This window comes from Carassius auratus, chromosome 45 (assembly GCF_003368295.1).
Source record: "Carassius auratus strain Wakin chromosome 45, ASM336829v1, whole genome shotgun sequence".
Classification (NCBI taxonomy): Eukaryota; Metazoa; Chordata; class Actinopteri; order Cypriniformes; family Cyprinidae; genus Carassius; species Carassius auratus.
In genome coordinates, this window is record NC_039287.1 from 13,708,146 (window position 1) to 13,723,407 (window position 15,262).

Sequence of the window (15,262 nt, forward strand, 5' to 3'; positions counted from 1 at the left end):
GGCATCTGTTGTGACAACAACGTGCCGGGACACTTGTTCTAAGGGCACGCCGGCCCGTAGAAAAGCAAGGTCCGACCAGGGACTGAATAGGCGGAGACACATCAGTGTGATGGTGACACGATGTGTACCGCGGCGCCATGCCCATCTCGGGACTCGAGAGTGTAACCAGTGCTGAAGTGGTCTCATATGAAGCAACCCGAGCGGCGTGACTGCGGCTGCGGATGCCATATGCCCCAGGAGCCTCTGAAAGTGTTTCAGTGGTACCACTGTCTTGCCTCTGAAGGAACTCAGGCAGTTCAGCACTGACTGGGCACGCTCGCTGGTGAGGCGTGCCGTCATACTCACCGAGTCTAACTCCATACCGAGATAAGAGATTCTCTGCACAGGGGAGAGCTTGCTCTTCTCCCGGTTGACCTGAAGCCCCAACTGACTGAGGTGCCGAAGCACGAAGTCCCTGTGATCGCACAACTCTTCTCGGGACCGGTCCATAATGAGCCAGTCGTCGAGATAGTTGAGGATCCTGATGCCCACTTCCCAGAGTGGGGCAAGGGCGCCCTCCGCGACCTTCATGAAGACACGGGGGGACAGGGAGAGCCCGAAGGGGAGGACCTTGTACTGCCATGCCTGACCCTCGAAAGCAAAGCGCAGGAACGGTCTGTGATGAGGGAGGATAGAGACATGAAAGTACGCGTCTTTCAGGTCGATCACTGCAAACCAGTCCTGGGGCTGGACGCATTTGATAATGCGTTTCTGCGTCAACATCCTGAACGGGAGCTTGTGTAGGGCCCGATTCAAGACTCGCAGATCCAGGATAGGTCGAAGGCCACCGCTTTTCTTGGGCACGATGAAGTAAGGGCTGTAAAACCCCGTCCTCATCTCGGCTGGAGGGACCGGCTCGATTGCATCCTTCGCCAGGAGGACAGCAATCTCCTCGCGCAAGACAGGGGCGTCCTGGTCTGCCACTGAAGTCTCGAGCACGCCATTGAACTTGGGGGGTCGCCGGGCGAATTGAATCGCATAGCCGAGTCGAACTGTCCGGATGAGCCAGCGTGACGGGTTGGGCAGCGCAAGCCACGCTCCCAGATACCGTACAAGTGGCACCAAAGGGACAGTCGACATACCCGCAGTGGTGCAGCGATGGGGAGTCGTGCCGGAAGGCCCAGAAGGCACTGCGTCCTGGGTCATCGCAACCACACTCCCCGTGTTCCCGGAGGAACTGGCCAGAGACGCGTGGAGAGGCGTTGCGTCTCCGAACCGCGACCTCTTGGCCGCTGGCGAAAGGGGGCGTCGTGGGTGAGAGTGAGGAAGCTGTGCGTCGTTCATTGTCAACCCACGAGCCTTGCAACTCGGAGGAAGGAGAATTTGCTCTTTTATTGAAAATGTGGGTACCACTGGCCGTCCGGCCAGTGGCAGAACAGAACAAAACAGAAACTGAAGATTCTCCACCCGGCCCTCCTCCGGGGGAAGGAGTGGCGCTGTCTTCGCCATCTCCTGAAGAGCAGTTCTCCGCATCTCCGAGTTGCCCGTGTCAGGGCCGCTTGGTCGACTTCTTGGAGGACTTCGCAGCCGGGAGTGACACGGGGGGCGCCGCTCTCCTGCGCGGGGCTCGACGCGCCGGCCTCGAAGAACTCTCAGCACGGGGCGGAGCTGGCGTAGAGGACGCAGGGGGGCGCCCACGGCGACGAGCAGGCTGAGGCGCAACCCGCGACGGAACGGTGGCAGCCGGAGAGACACGTCGGGGCAGGATGTGCTGGATGGCCTCAGTCTGCTTCTGTACCGCCGAGAACTGCTGGGCAAAGTCCTCGACAGTGTCGCCGAACAGGCCTGCCTGGGAGATGGGGGCGTTGAGAAAGCGCGCTTTGTCCATGTCCCTCATCTCAGCCAGGTTCAGCCAGAGATGCCGCTCCTGGACCACCAGCGTGGACATCGCCTTCCCGAGGGACCGCGCCGTGACCTTCGTTGCCCGTAAGGCGAAGTCAGTCGCCGTGCGCAGCTCCTGCATCAACCCCGGGTCGGTACCACCCTCGTGCATTGCTTTGAGTGCCTTGGCTTGGTGTACCTGCAGGATAGCCATGGAACGCAGGGCAGAGGCAGCTTGGCCCGCAGCACTGTAAGCCTTGGCAGCGAGTGCGGCCGTCAGCTTACAGGCCTTGGACGGGAGACGCGGGCGATTCCTCCAAGTGGCGGCGTTTTGTGGGCACAAGTGCACCGCAACCGGTCTCTCTACCTGGGGAACCTCCACGTACCCCCTGGCTGCCCCGCCATCGAGGGTGGTGAGGATGGAAGAGGGAGAAGAACGGCTTCTGGCCGTGAAAGGGGCCGTCCACGACTTCGTCACCTCTTCATGCACCTCCGGGAAGAAAGGCACCGGAGCAGAACGAGGTTGTGAGCCGCGTCCCGCGCCGAGAAACCAATCATCCAGCCGTGAGGGCTCGGGACTGGGCGGTGTAGTCACCTCCAGTCCGATACTCACGGCTGCCCGGGCAAGCATGGCCGACAACTCCAAGTCCGATTCGGCAGCAGCGACAACACCCGAGGGGGGCAGCCCCGCCGAACCTTCATCCTCAGAGGTCGATAACCCATCCCCCGATGCAGCAATCGACATCTGGTCTTCGGGCGGCGCACCGAAAGACACGCTGGGACCGCTGTGAGACGGCCCAGCAGAATCAATCGGCAGCTGCACGGGACAGTCGCTGCGTGAGGAGTGAGAGGTCCGTGGGGCGTGGCCCGGCGGAGAAGCTCTCACTGTGATCCTCAGATCTCCCAGAGCGCCAGCCGGCGGCCCTCTGCTCGAGCCAGAGAGACCGGGACGGGTGGCGACAGAGGGGTCTGCTGCACTCCCCTTGAGGAGTGAGAGACGCGATCGCAGCGCTGCCATGTTCATACGCCCACAGTAGACGCATGAATCATCCACGAGCGCAGCCTCAGTGTGTTGGACGCCCAGACACTGCAGACAACGCTCGTGACCGTCAACCGAAGACAGGAAACGACCGCATCCAGAAGGACACGGACGAAACGGCATCTTAAAAAAGACGCGAATCGTCCGTGATTTGCTCTTTTAGAACTGTCTCTTTTAGCCGAAGCGCCCAGGGGAATCGCCGTCTCGCAGGGACACCGCTGTAACGCGCCGTCACACCGACCAGGAACAGTTCAGCAAAAACAAAGATGAATGGCTTTGTAGTGATCTTCTTCATCGACTACTCGGCTCCGAAGCAAAAATCTAATGAGTGGATGCACCTGTCGCCCTATTTATACCCGCTGGCACGGGGAGTGGCTCAGGTGTGTTAATCCACTTGCCAATTTCATTGGCGTTTTCTCTTAAAATCAGAGATGATTGGCCTCCCAAGTGAGACCCCATTTGTCGGTCGACATAACTCGTAGTGACCGACAGATAGGGAACCAAAGATTTTCAGTAATCTGAAAGCTTTTTCAGGCGTGGAATGGGTCAAGAGTGTAGTAGAGAGGTGACAGAAGCTTCTTAACACTTACAGACAGCGTTTATTGGTGATTTTAAAGAATAAAAGGTTCTGCACAAAAGGGGTTGAGTAATTTTGAACATGAATGTTTAGAGCCAATTCGAATTTTATCATGATTCATCAATGTTCCATTCTCAGAATCACTCAGAAGTGTATTAACAAACTTTCTCTAATACTTTACTGATGCCTTTGTTAAATTGATTTCATAAAATTTTATCCTCCACAGCAAATTGTCTTGCAAGTCAAGGGGGTTGAATAATTTTGATTGCAACTGTATGATATGAGGAAGTGAATATCTATCATATCTATCCTCCTCAGGAAGTGGTGGTGTGACGATCTCCAGAGCAGCTGGTGTTTGTTTGGGGCTGATGTGTGTTCTTCTGATGACTGCAGTCATAGTGTTGTGTGTCACCTTCAATCAAGAGAGACAACAGCTGCAGACTAAGATCACCAACCTCACAGAAGAAAGAGACCAGCTACAGATTAAGATCACCAACATCACAGAAGAAAGAGACCAGCTACTAACCAACCATAGGAACCTCACAGACGAGAGACAACAGCTACTAACCAACAATATGAACCTCACTCAAGAGAGACAACATCTGCTGACTAAGATCACCAACCTCACAGAAGAGAGAGACGAGTTGAAATCAGAAAGAAATGATCTTCAGAAGTTTGCAGGTTAGTTTCTTCAGTCTAACTTGATCTAAAGCAGGCCTTAAAGTGGACTGTCCTGGATCTGTTGTGTAGCTAATGCTTGTAATTGACCTTTCTTTAGCTCTTCATGTTTATAATGATTAATGATAATTTAGAGACGTCACCTGAGTATAATTAATAATTTAAGACGTATCTTAAAGTGGCTTTATAAGTCAATATTCATTTAATTGAGGATAAGCATTTCATTACAGTTTTTCTTGATTGCCAACACAATTCATGAAACAAAATTCACCATTTTCTCACAACTGTAAGCACAATCTCAAAACTACACACCAACTTGTTCAAACTTCCAAGTTAAAATCCGATGTTTAAGTAAAAAAAAATCAGAAATAATCTTTGGCCTCAGATGAGACACAAACCTGTCAAATACACAGAGTACTTCAGTGTCTAGAGAACACTAATGAGATCAGTTTAAAACACTGTTACAGAAACCTTTCTTTGAGAAACAGGTTTCCTTCTGAAAGTCATTTACAATATACAACATAAACAGAGTCTACAGATACAATGAAATTAAGCAATAAGCTGTAAAACGCTCTTGCAGTAGATTAAAAGCACTCAAAAAGAAAAGTTAAAAGACCTGCAAATTGAATATGAACACACAATACAGTATACTGTCAGTTATTGTACAAAAATTTATAAATAATACTATAAACAGCTATAATAAAATATACACTACTAGTACAAGTAATATAAATAACCTTTTTAATTTGGTTTAGATTAAAATTTAGTTCAAGCCCTAGTAAAACAAATAATTTATTAAAAGTATATTTATTTCATATTAAGAATAGTTCAAATCTATTGACATTTACGCATATATCACCCGAGACTTACTGAAATAATTATATTTCAACTTTATTTGCGGTGTACAATTGCAGTGTATTTTTATTAAGTACATAAATATGTAAATGTATTTGTAGTATACTTATCATGACATAAATATATTTCAAATTCATTTTAGTGTATTTATATTTCACTAGGGATGACTTATCTGTGTTTATAGATGGATTGAAGTGCCATCAATCAACTCTTTACTTCTTTTCCTCTGAGAAGAAGAACTGGAATGAGAGCAGAAGATACTGTAGAGAGAGAAAAGCAGATCTGATCATCATCAACAACAGAGAGGAACAAGTGAGTGTGTGTGTGTGTGTGTGTGTGAGAGAGAGAGAGAAAGAGAAGAGAGAGAGAGTGTGTGTGTGTGTGTGTGTGTGTGTGAGAGAGAGAGAGAGAGAGAGAGAGCGAGAGAGAATGTGTGTCTGTGTGTGTGTGTGTCTCTGTGTGAGTGAGTGTGTGTGTGTGTGTGTGTGTGATCATGGTGTTTCATTTTTAAATTAAAGAGAATGTGCTGAAATCAGTCTTTTCTCATGTTATAAATCATCTTACTGCTTGACTTCTCAGGATTTTGTGAAGAATATTTGTGGTAGTAAAGATCATTTCTGGATTGGTTTGACTGATGTTGAAGAGGAGGGCAGATGGAAATGGGTTGATGGCAGCAACATCAACATCACCTCTGGGTGAGAAATCACCGAACTGAACTGATTATTATCTAATAAATGATTGTCTCAGTATCATATCACACAGAAAGCAGCTCTGATCTAACTCTGATCTGTTGATGCAGGTTCTGGGCGCCTGGATATAAACAGCCAGACAGCCATCAGGGAAAAGATGAAGACTGTGCTAACACTCATTCATTAGGATGGTTTGATACTCAATGTGATGATACGGCTAAATGGATCTGTGAGAAGAGTATCCTTAAATAAATTATACATTATAATAAAAATGTACGTATATGCATCATGAACATATAAATATGTCAGTAATTTTACCTTTTTATTTTATTTTTATTTTTTTGAGTGGCACATTAACTAGGTTATTCTGTTAAAACAAATAAAAAATAAATAGAAAAAAAAAACATTGTAATATAACAATTTTCATATCTAACTTTTTAAATTAATTTTGTTTTGAATTTTTAGATCTGAACTAAAATCTGAATGTGAAAAACAACAGCGATGTTTCTACAGACTGAAATAAAACCAGTAATACACTGATATAATAGAAATATTCATAAAAACAGCATTGATCCAAGATTGTTAACCAAAATGATCATGATTTTAGGAGTATTACTCAGTACATCAGTAAAGTTTGATGTGAAATGTGACTCTTGCAGCTTTTTTGTAATTACAGTATGACAATAAACCTACTTGAGGATGATTTACTTGTTTTCAAAAACTGGTATATTTCCTGAACCACGTGAAGATGAATATAAATGGAAAGTTGCATAAACAGCTTCTAATGTTTGACTGAGAATATGAACAATAGTCTGACTGTAGAAATCAGGATATGGTCTAACAAGTACATCTTCTTTATAAACACTTGCTGCTGAAGCACTTTCTAGCATCACCAGTGCTTTAAGTGGGCCGGTACGCACCAGTACTCAGTCCCACCACTTCCAAATATATCTCTTGAGTGTACCGCCACCTCTCCGTGCGCCCAGAATGTGCTTTTAGCGTACCGGTACACTCATTTGGACATCTGTTTTAATAAAGGTTTTAATCCTTTGCCTGTGCTGCCGCTTTTCAGAGCGCCCTTCACAATGCAAGCTTCCTTATTCGTCCCACCGAGAGCAGAGACTACATTACCCATACACCCTTGAGTTTTACAAGTGAAAAGCGCATGCATTGCTTTTGCCACTGTCAACCACTCAACGTGGCCGGAGAGGGTGAGTGAAACATGCAGACTGGGCTCAGTAAAAATTAAAATACAGTGAACAACACTTAATATGCTCTCCTGGCTTTAGACTACTAAAACAACACATCAGAATCAGACAAGTAGGGATAACTGCAGCCTGGAGCAATGGGCGTGCCAAAAGGTGAAGGTGTGGCAAAAGGTATGGGGCGTGTCAAAAGGTTTCTCATTGGTCCCGCCGATAAGTATGGGCGTGCCAAAAGGTGAGGGTGTGGCAAAAGGTACGGGCGTGTCAAAAGGTTTTTCATTGGTCTCGCCGATAAGTATGGGCGTGCCAAAAGGTTTTGCGAAAATTACCACCATGGCGCGGGTCACTGACGTCATCACCACGGCAAGTTTAGGGTAAAGTTTGCAAAACCTGTAAACAGTAAATATAAATTATAGATTTCCCTTTCTCTTTTTTTCTCTCTTTCATTGCTATTATTTTGTTTCAACATTTCATTGTATGTTCTCATTTTTACGTATTGTAGTCTTTTATGATTAAAGAAAAAAAAGTTAAAACTTAAATAGTAAATATCGCAATCAAAAACAAATTACAACTATTTTTAGGGTACAAAAGCCTCTTAACAGTTGCACTGTTTTTAGAAAAATGTAATTTAAAAGTTGTATTCGTTAACATTCAAGCACTTTGAAGTGAACAAACAATGAAGAGCTGTATTTTTATTAACTAATACGAACAAAGCTTAAAACAAATACTGTAACAAATGCATTGCTCATAGTTAACGTAAGTTAATACATTCATTTTAACAAACAAAACCTATTGTTATACCTTACCCTGAAAACAATGTTTTGCTTGTTAAAGAAAACTAGTTAATAAAAACACCACAGAATTGAAAAATGAGTCAAGTGTCTAGTAACTTTCTGCTAAATGACAACCAATTTAGGAAACAGACACATCTTTATTCACAAAAAATTCAGCTTTGTTTCCAATTCAAATAAACAAAAAACATTCATTCACTCATTTTGTAGTAGCAGTCCATTGAACAGAACCCAGCAAACTCTTTCTCTGAATAGAATGCTGTGAAGTCTCCCTTCTTTCCATTGCCACTGTATCCAAAGGTGTTTTTGTAGATGTATTCACAGCAAGCACACCTGGTGAGCTCAAACTCCACTCGGTATTCTTTCCTCACTTCTGGACTGACAGATTTCCAGTCAACGATACCTACACAAGTGTATTTAAAAAAAAAATAATAATAATAATAAAAAATAAATAAAAACCTCTGAAATCAATGCAATAAACTTTATTTTTAAAACCTTGTTTAGTTAATAAAATAGATAAATATACATACTGTCCAGCCAGGCAAAGTGGACTTTTCTAAGAAAACTCTGATGGTTGACAATCTCATGGAACTTTTTGCAAACTAGTGACAGAGTGAGAAAGGCTCTATCTCCTTCATAGACAACATCTAGGAGAATGTGTCTGAGCAGCTCTGTTGGTAGCTGAACCAAAAAATATAAATATATATATTTTAAATAAATTACAACATAAATAGGTTAATGAAAAACTTAAACTTTATAATGTTCAATCTTACATCAGCGAGGCCTCCTGTTGGGTCCATGGTTGAAAAAGAAAAACATACATTTATCTTTATAACATTTAAAATAACAGTTATATAAATAAAATACACACGCTTTTTGTTACATTGTGTTAACCTACTGTACTTGCCATTAAATGAGTCTTCAACGTTATATTGATGTGCCTGCAACTGCGCTGAGCCTACATCTTTTCGGCAGTTTTTCCGTTCTGAAGGAGACCTTAAAAAAAACAAATTAGTAAATAAAAAGATCTAGTTTTAAACGTCACCATTTTAAATGCAATTAAGAATCCAAACCTACTCCGAGCATTCAACAATGCCTTGACATGCCTTGAACTGAACTGAGCCTACATCTTTGCGGCACCTTTTCCGTTCTGAAGGAGTCCTTTACAAACAAAAACAACAAGAAATTTACAAGATGATAAATGTCATCATGTATATAGGAATGTAAACTTACGCTGAGTCTTCAAGTAGGAGAGCACACCACCATCTCCTTATGCTTGGCATATTAGCCTGTTTCAAAAAAAGAACTTAATATCAAAAACAAAATTCTTTTTATACTTAAGATCTTAAGACTCACCTCAGAGAAGTCAAAATCCACCCCCAGTGCTATGTACAGGGAATACTGAAAGCCAAAGACTAATGGTTTAAATCTTTTAATTGGTTAATGAACCTGATGTAAATGCCTTTGTAATTAGTCATTTAAACTCACCATGAGCACAAAGACTCCACAATTATTAGAAGAACCCTGCACTGGAATCCCCTGGTTAATGTTTGCACGCAAGCAAAGAACAACGCAAGGAAAAGGCAAGTAAGAAAGCAATCAAGAAAGTAATTTAATTATATGGTAGAAAATAAGTGAGGATTCAAAAACTTACTGGAAGATCCTTACAGGTTATCTCAGTCCAGTGACCAGGAACAATGACCTGAGCAACTCTCCTATTTAAGATACCCAAATATGCATAAGTCAGCAACATTAAATATGAAAAATAATAAATATGCTTAACACATTTTACATAGCTATTTACATACTGTAATTGCACATGTAAATGTGCAGTAAGCAAATTCTGAGAAACACACAATCTTGATAGCTTTGCTCTCAAATTTACTATGTGACCCAGCCACCTCCTCCCTCATGAGTGTATATGCTCCTTACTCATATATCCCTCCCACAAAAAGCTATATGGAAAAAAAAGCTTAATGGTTTAAAACAGAACCACCATAAAGCATAAAACATTTGATAAACAACGGTTCAGTTGGAACTTCTGAACATGAACTTCTGAACCATGTATAAGACCTGTACACTTAAATGTATCTGCCATCACTCAGACCACTCTTGCAGAGCGAATCAAGAAAAAAAACCTGCCTCAGTTATGTACACAAAATCTGAAAAAGGTTGTTAAAAACAAAATACTGACATCCATTTGACAAATCATATCAAAATGTCTTAATGATGACTTACACAAAGCATCCAGTGTGACCTGCTGAATGACGGAAACAGAATGCAGTCTTTTACAGAAACATCAACCTGTCACAAATAATTAGAATACAAACTTCAGTAAAATGGTGTACAAGGTATATTTTGCTCTACGAAATCTTCTTAGCAACATTGAAAGAATGCTTCCTACGGCTATGTAACAAATTTTATATAACATAATACTAAATCAAATCAGTCAATGAATGAAGCATGCATGATAAATCAGACTAACTAATAACTTAAATATTACAACATTAAAACTAATTAGAAATACTTACAGGGATATGCAAGGTGGGATCTGCACAAAGTGGGGGAATAAAAGTCTTATTCACATAGCTATTAGATGTCCACACTTGGATACCCTAATAACAGAAACGTACAGAAGTTTTAACATAAAAACAGAGAAGACATTTTTGCTTGTTAGACACGGGGGCACACACACACCCCCCTTCCCCTCACACTCCTTTAACCATTCACTCAAGTGCTCACTCAACCTGCAATTTGCTGAGGTCTTCGATTTTCTTGAAACAGCAATTCAGAATCTGTTAACATACCACAACTTCAATTAAAAACAGGAATATAAATTTAATTAATTTTGACCAAAGAAGTCAAGATGATCCTCACTGTTGCCTCAACACTGCGTTGCAATCCCAATGTTTGAAAATCTTCTCGCATCAGGGTGTTTGAATAAACACGTGCCACATGTTCCCTCTCATCTTTCTTTGTGTCTAACACATGGGTCAGCTGTAATAAAACAAACAATAAAAAAACAAATATTCATTAAAAATTGAGCTATTCATTTTTCACAGCTTATAACACTAACTTCAAAGAGTAATCACCTTTGCTTCCATGGCTTCACTGAATGGTTGTTCCCAGCAGGTCTTGTTTGGCATTACATCTTTCAGACTTTTCACAGCCTTCTTGTGTGTACTTGGCTCATCATGCACTTTAACAGTGCTTTTACACGAAATCCCTAGCAATAAAGCATGTCAGCATCCCATACCACCATCAAATAAAAGGTTTGGAGAGTCCATAAACATGTTAAAATCAGAATCAGAATCAGAAAGAGCTTTATTGCCATGTATGCTTACGCATACAAGGAATTTGTTTTAGTGACATAAGCTTCCAGTACACAGAGACAACAACACACAGACAAAAAAAAAAAAAAAAAAAAGAGATTTACAAATTGGCAAATAAATAAGTGTATAAACAATTGTGCTATAAATGATAATGGAATAGGATTGAGTGAGATGCAGGAATGTTCTAGGATGGAGGGTTAACAAATAAATATAAGGATATTGCATGTTTATAAGCATAAGTGAGGAACATTTAACTGTTCATGAGGTAGATTGCCTGGGGGAAGAAATTGTTCTTGTGCCTTGCTGTTCTGGTGTTTGCGGCTCTGAGGCGCCGGCCAGATGGCAAAAGTTCAAAGATGGGGTGACTTGGATGTGAGGGATCCAGAGTGATTTTCTGAGCCCTTTTCCTCACTCTGGATGTATACAGTTCTTGAAGGGTGGGCAGGGGAGCACCAATAATCCTTTCAGCAGTCCGAACAGTTCTCTGTAGTCTTCTGATGTCTGATTTTGTTGCTGAACCAAACCAGACAGTTATTGAAGTGCAGAGGACAGACTCAATGACGGCCGAGTAGAACTGTTTCAGCAGCTCCTGTGGCAAGTTAAACTTCCTCAGCTGGCGAAGGAAATACAACCTTTGCTGGGCCTTTTTCACAATGGAGTCAATGTGATTGTCCCACTTCAGGTCCTGAGAGATGGTGGTTCCCAGGAACCTGAATGACTCCACTGCAGTCACAGTGCTGTTCATGATGGTGAGTGGGGAAAGTGCAGGTGGGTTTCTCCTAAAGTCCACAATCATCTCCACTGTTTTGAGCGTGTTCAGCTCCAGGTTGTTAAGACTGCACCAGACAGCCAGCTGCTCAACCTCTTGTCTGTAAGCAGACTCATCACCGTCCTGGATGAGGCCGATGACTGTAGTGTCGTCTGCAAACTTTAGGAGCTTGACAGAGGGGTCTTTAGAGGTGCAGTCGTTGGTGTACAGGGAGAAAAGAAGAGGGGAGAGAACACATCCCTGAGGGGCACCAGTGTTGGTGGAGCAGCAGTTTGATGTGAATTTCCCCAGTCTCACTAACTGTTGCCTATCTGTCAGAAAGCTGGTGATCCACTGACAGATAGAGCTAGGAACAGAGAGCTGGGTCAGTTTGGTCTGAAGGGCTGTTGGGATGATGGTGTTGAATGCCGAACTAAAGTCCACAAATAGGATCCTCACATAAGTCCGTTTTGTCCAGATGTTGCAGGATGAAGTGCAATCCCATGTTGATTGCATCATCCACGGACCTGTTTGCTCGGTAAGCAAACTGGAGGGGGTCCAGTAAGGGTCCAGTGATGTCCTTCAGATAAGCCAGAACCAGTTTTTCAAACGACTTCATGACGACAGACGTTAGAGCCACAGGTAGTCGTAGTCTGTAGTCGTTAAGTTCTGCTATCTTGGGTTACTTTGGGATGGGGATGATGGTGGAGCGTTTGAAGCAGGAAGGCACTTCACACAACTCCAGGGATCTGTTGAAGATCTGTGAAAAGATGGGGGCCAGCTGGTCAGCAAAGATTTTCAGACAGGCTGGTGTAACACCATCTGGGCCTGGTGCTTTTCTTCTTTTGTTCTTCTTGAAGACCTGGCGCACATCATCTTCACAGATTTGAAGAACAGGAGGTGTGGAGGGTGGGATTGCAGGATGTGTTAATGTATGTGTAGGGAGATGGTCAGAATGGATGTTGGGGGTTTCAAATCTGCAATAAAACTCATTCAGGTCGTTAGCAAGTCGTTGATTAGCCTCAGTGCAAGGGAATGGTGTCTTGTAGTTCGTGATGGCTCTTAGACCTCTCCACACTGAAGTTGAGTCGTTGGAAGTAAACTGGTCTTCCAACTTTTTAGCGTAGGTCTTTTTAGCCGCTCTGATCTCTTTTTTCAGTGTGTTCCTGGCCTGATTGTACAAGACCCTGTCCCCATTTCTGTAGGCATCCTCTTTGGCCTGACGAAGATGTCTGAGTTTTACTGTAAACCATGGCTTATCATTGTTGAATGTTAAATAAGTCCTGGTAGGAATGCATATATCCTCACAGAAACTAATATAGGATGTTACGGTCTCTGTGAGTTCGTCCAGATCGGTGGTAGCAGCTTCAAAAACACTCCAATCAGTGAGGTCAAAACAAGATTGTAAATCCTGCTCTGTTTCGCTGGTCTATCTCTTCAAAGTCCTAACTACAGGTTTAGCAGATTTAAGTTTTTGCTTGTAGGACGGTATAAGATGAACCAGACAGTGATCAGAACGTCCCAAAGCTGCTCGTGGAACAGAGTGATATGCGTCCTTTATTGTGGTGTAACAGTGATCCAATACATTACTGTCTCTGGTGGGACATGTAACATGCTGTCTGTATTTTGGCAGTTCACAGGAGAGATTGGCTTTGTTAAAGTCCCCAAGAATGATTAAAACAGAGTCTGGGTGTTGTTGTTCTGTGTCTGTGATCTGATCAGCAAGTTTCTGTAAAGCTGAGCTCACATGCGCTTGCGGAGGGATGTAAACACTGACCAGAATGAACGAGTGAAACTCCCGCGGCGAATAGAACGGCTTGCAGTTGACAAACTGCATTTCTAGATCAGGACAGCACATCTTCTTTAACACCGTTACATCTCTACACCACCGTTCATTGATGTAAAAGCATGTCCGGCACCGCGCAATTTCCCAGTTGATTCTGATTCGCGATCCGCTCTGAACAGCTGAAAGCCCGGCAGATGGAGCGCGCTGTCCGGTATGGCGTCATTCAGCCAGGTTTCCGTGAAACACAGAGCAGCAGAGTGAGAGAAATCCTTATTTGTCCGAGAGAGCAGAAGCAGTTTGTCTGTTTTGTTGGGTAGAGAGCAGAGATTTGCGAGATGGATGCTAGACAACGGCGTTCGAAATCCGCGCTTCCTGAGTCTGACGAGCGCTCCCGCTCGCTTCCCCCGCCTGCGCGTCCTGAAGCGCTTGATCAGCGCCGCCGCTCCTCCGATAACAACGTTCAGTAAAACGTCTGAATAATTTAAATCCGGTAAAAGATCTTGTGGTGTGTTCTGCCGAATGTTCAGCAGTTCATCCCTGGTGAAACTGATCGTGTTTGTTAAACAAAAAACAGGAAAAACGAACAAAAACAGCACAAACACTGGAGAGCCAAGCACTGAAGCAGCCATCTGAGGCGCCATCGAGTACAGCCTCGTTAAGGGAATTTTAAAATATAAATTTAAATATAGGCATAATATGTGTGAATTTTTTGCATATTAATTCATGTACCTCACTAAAATAGGCTACCACTTTTAATGCTCCGATGCAAAGTCAACCACAATTTCTTTAGAATAATATAACACATAATTAATATAATATAAATAATACTGCACACCTTTTAAATGTGTCAAATCTAAAATATAGTGTATTTCCTTAGAGAATAGGTTTGACATTTATCCTGCTTGAATTTGTTCTAAGAAACACACATCACTTCATAAACACTAAACTTTCAATGTGAATATTAAATATATTATCTATAGTGTTTTTCTTTCATTTTCCCCAACTGCAGTCAAATATAACACATCATTGAGGCAAAGCTGACGTCTCTATGCAATATTTTTAAGATGTCATTTTTAATCAATTTCATCATTCATATCGCCTTACATGAGGCGAGTCTGTGCAATGGTGAACGTAGCCAAAATATTGCTGCTAATTGTGCTAATTGATTATAAAGTGTAAAAATACACTCACCTAAAGGATTATTAGGTAAACCTGTTCAATTTCTCATTAATGCAATTATCTAATCAACCAATCACATGGCAGTTGCTTCAATGCATTTAGGAGTGTGGTCCTGGTCAAGACAATCTCCTGAACTCCAAACTGAACGACAGAATGGGAAAGAAAGGAGATTTAAGCAATTGTGAGCGTGGCATGGTTGTTGGTGCCAGATGGGCCGGTCTGAGTATTTCACAATCTGCTCAGTTACTTGGATTTTCACGGGCAACCATTTCTAGGATTTACAAAGAATGGTGTGAAAAGGGGAAAACATCCAGTATGCGTCAGTCCTGGGGGAGAAAATGACTTGTTGATGCTAGAGGTCAGAGGAGAATGGGCCGACTGATTCAAGCTGATAGAAGAGCAACTTTGACTGAAATAACCACTCGTTACAACCGAGGTATGCAGCAAAGCATTTGAAAAGCCACATCATGTATAACCTTGAGGTGGATGGGCTACAACAGCAGAAGACCCCACCAGATACCAC

General features: G+C 43.0%; 2 protein-coding genes and 1 long non-coding RNA gene across 3 annotated transcripts in view; 2 read left to right on the top strand and 1 right to left on the bottom strand.

The window, feature by feature from the left end:
* The window catches only part of LOC113063332 (CD209 antigen-like protein C), an 89,611-nt gene extending 83,216 nt beyond the window's left edge, over nucleotides 1-6,395 (top strand). Inside the window, exons 3-6 of the mRNA XM_026233653.1 lie at nucleotides 3,795-4,157; nucleotides 5,194-5,321; nucleotides 5,589-5,704; nucleotides 5,809-6,395. Of these exons, the coding sequence (XP_026089438.1) occupies nucleotides 3,795-4,157; nucleotides 5,194-5,321; nucleotides 5,589-5,704; nucleotides 5,809-5,950 (749 nt within the window). The 3' untranslated portion in view covers nucleotides 5,951-6,395. The remainder of the gene's footprint in view (nucleotides 1-3,794; nucleotides 4,158-5,193; nucleotides 5,322-5,588; nucleotides 5,705-5,808) is intronic.
* Nucleotides 1-15,262, top strand: part of LOC113063326 (nesprin-2-like) — a 603,140-nt gene that overhangs the window by 296,320 nt on the left and 291,558 nt on the right. The window lies entirely within an intron of this gene.
* Nucleotides 8,621-8,968, bottom strand: LOC113063348 (uncharacterized). Its single transcript, XR_003278677.1, has 3 exons — nucleotides 8,928-8,968; nucleotides 8,772-8,855; nucleotides 8,621-8,690 (listed from the first exon to the last, which is right to left on the bottom strand). It is a non-coding gene; the product is annotated as an uncharacterized LOC113063348 (long non-coding RNA).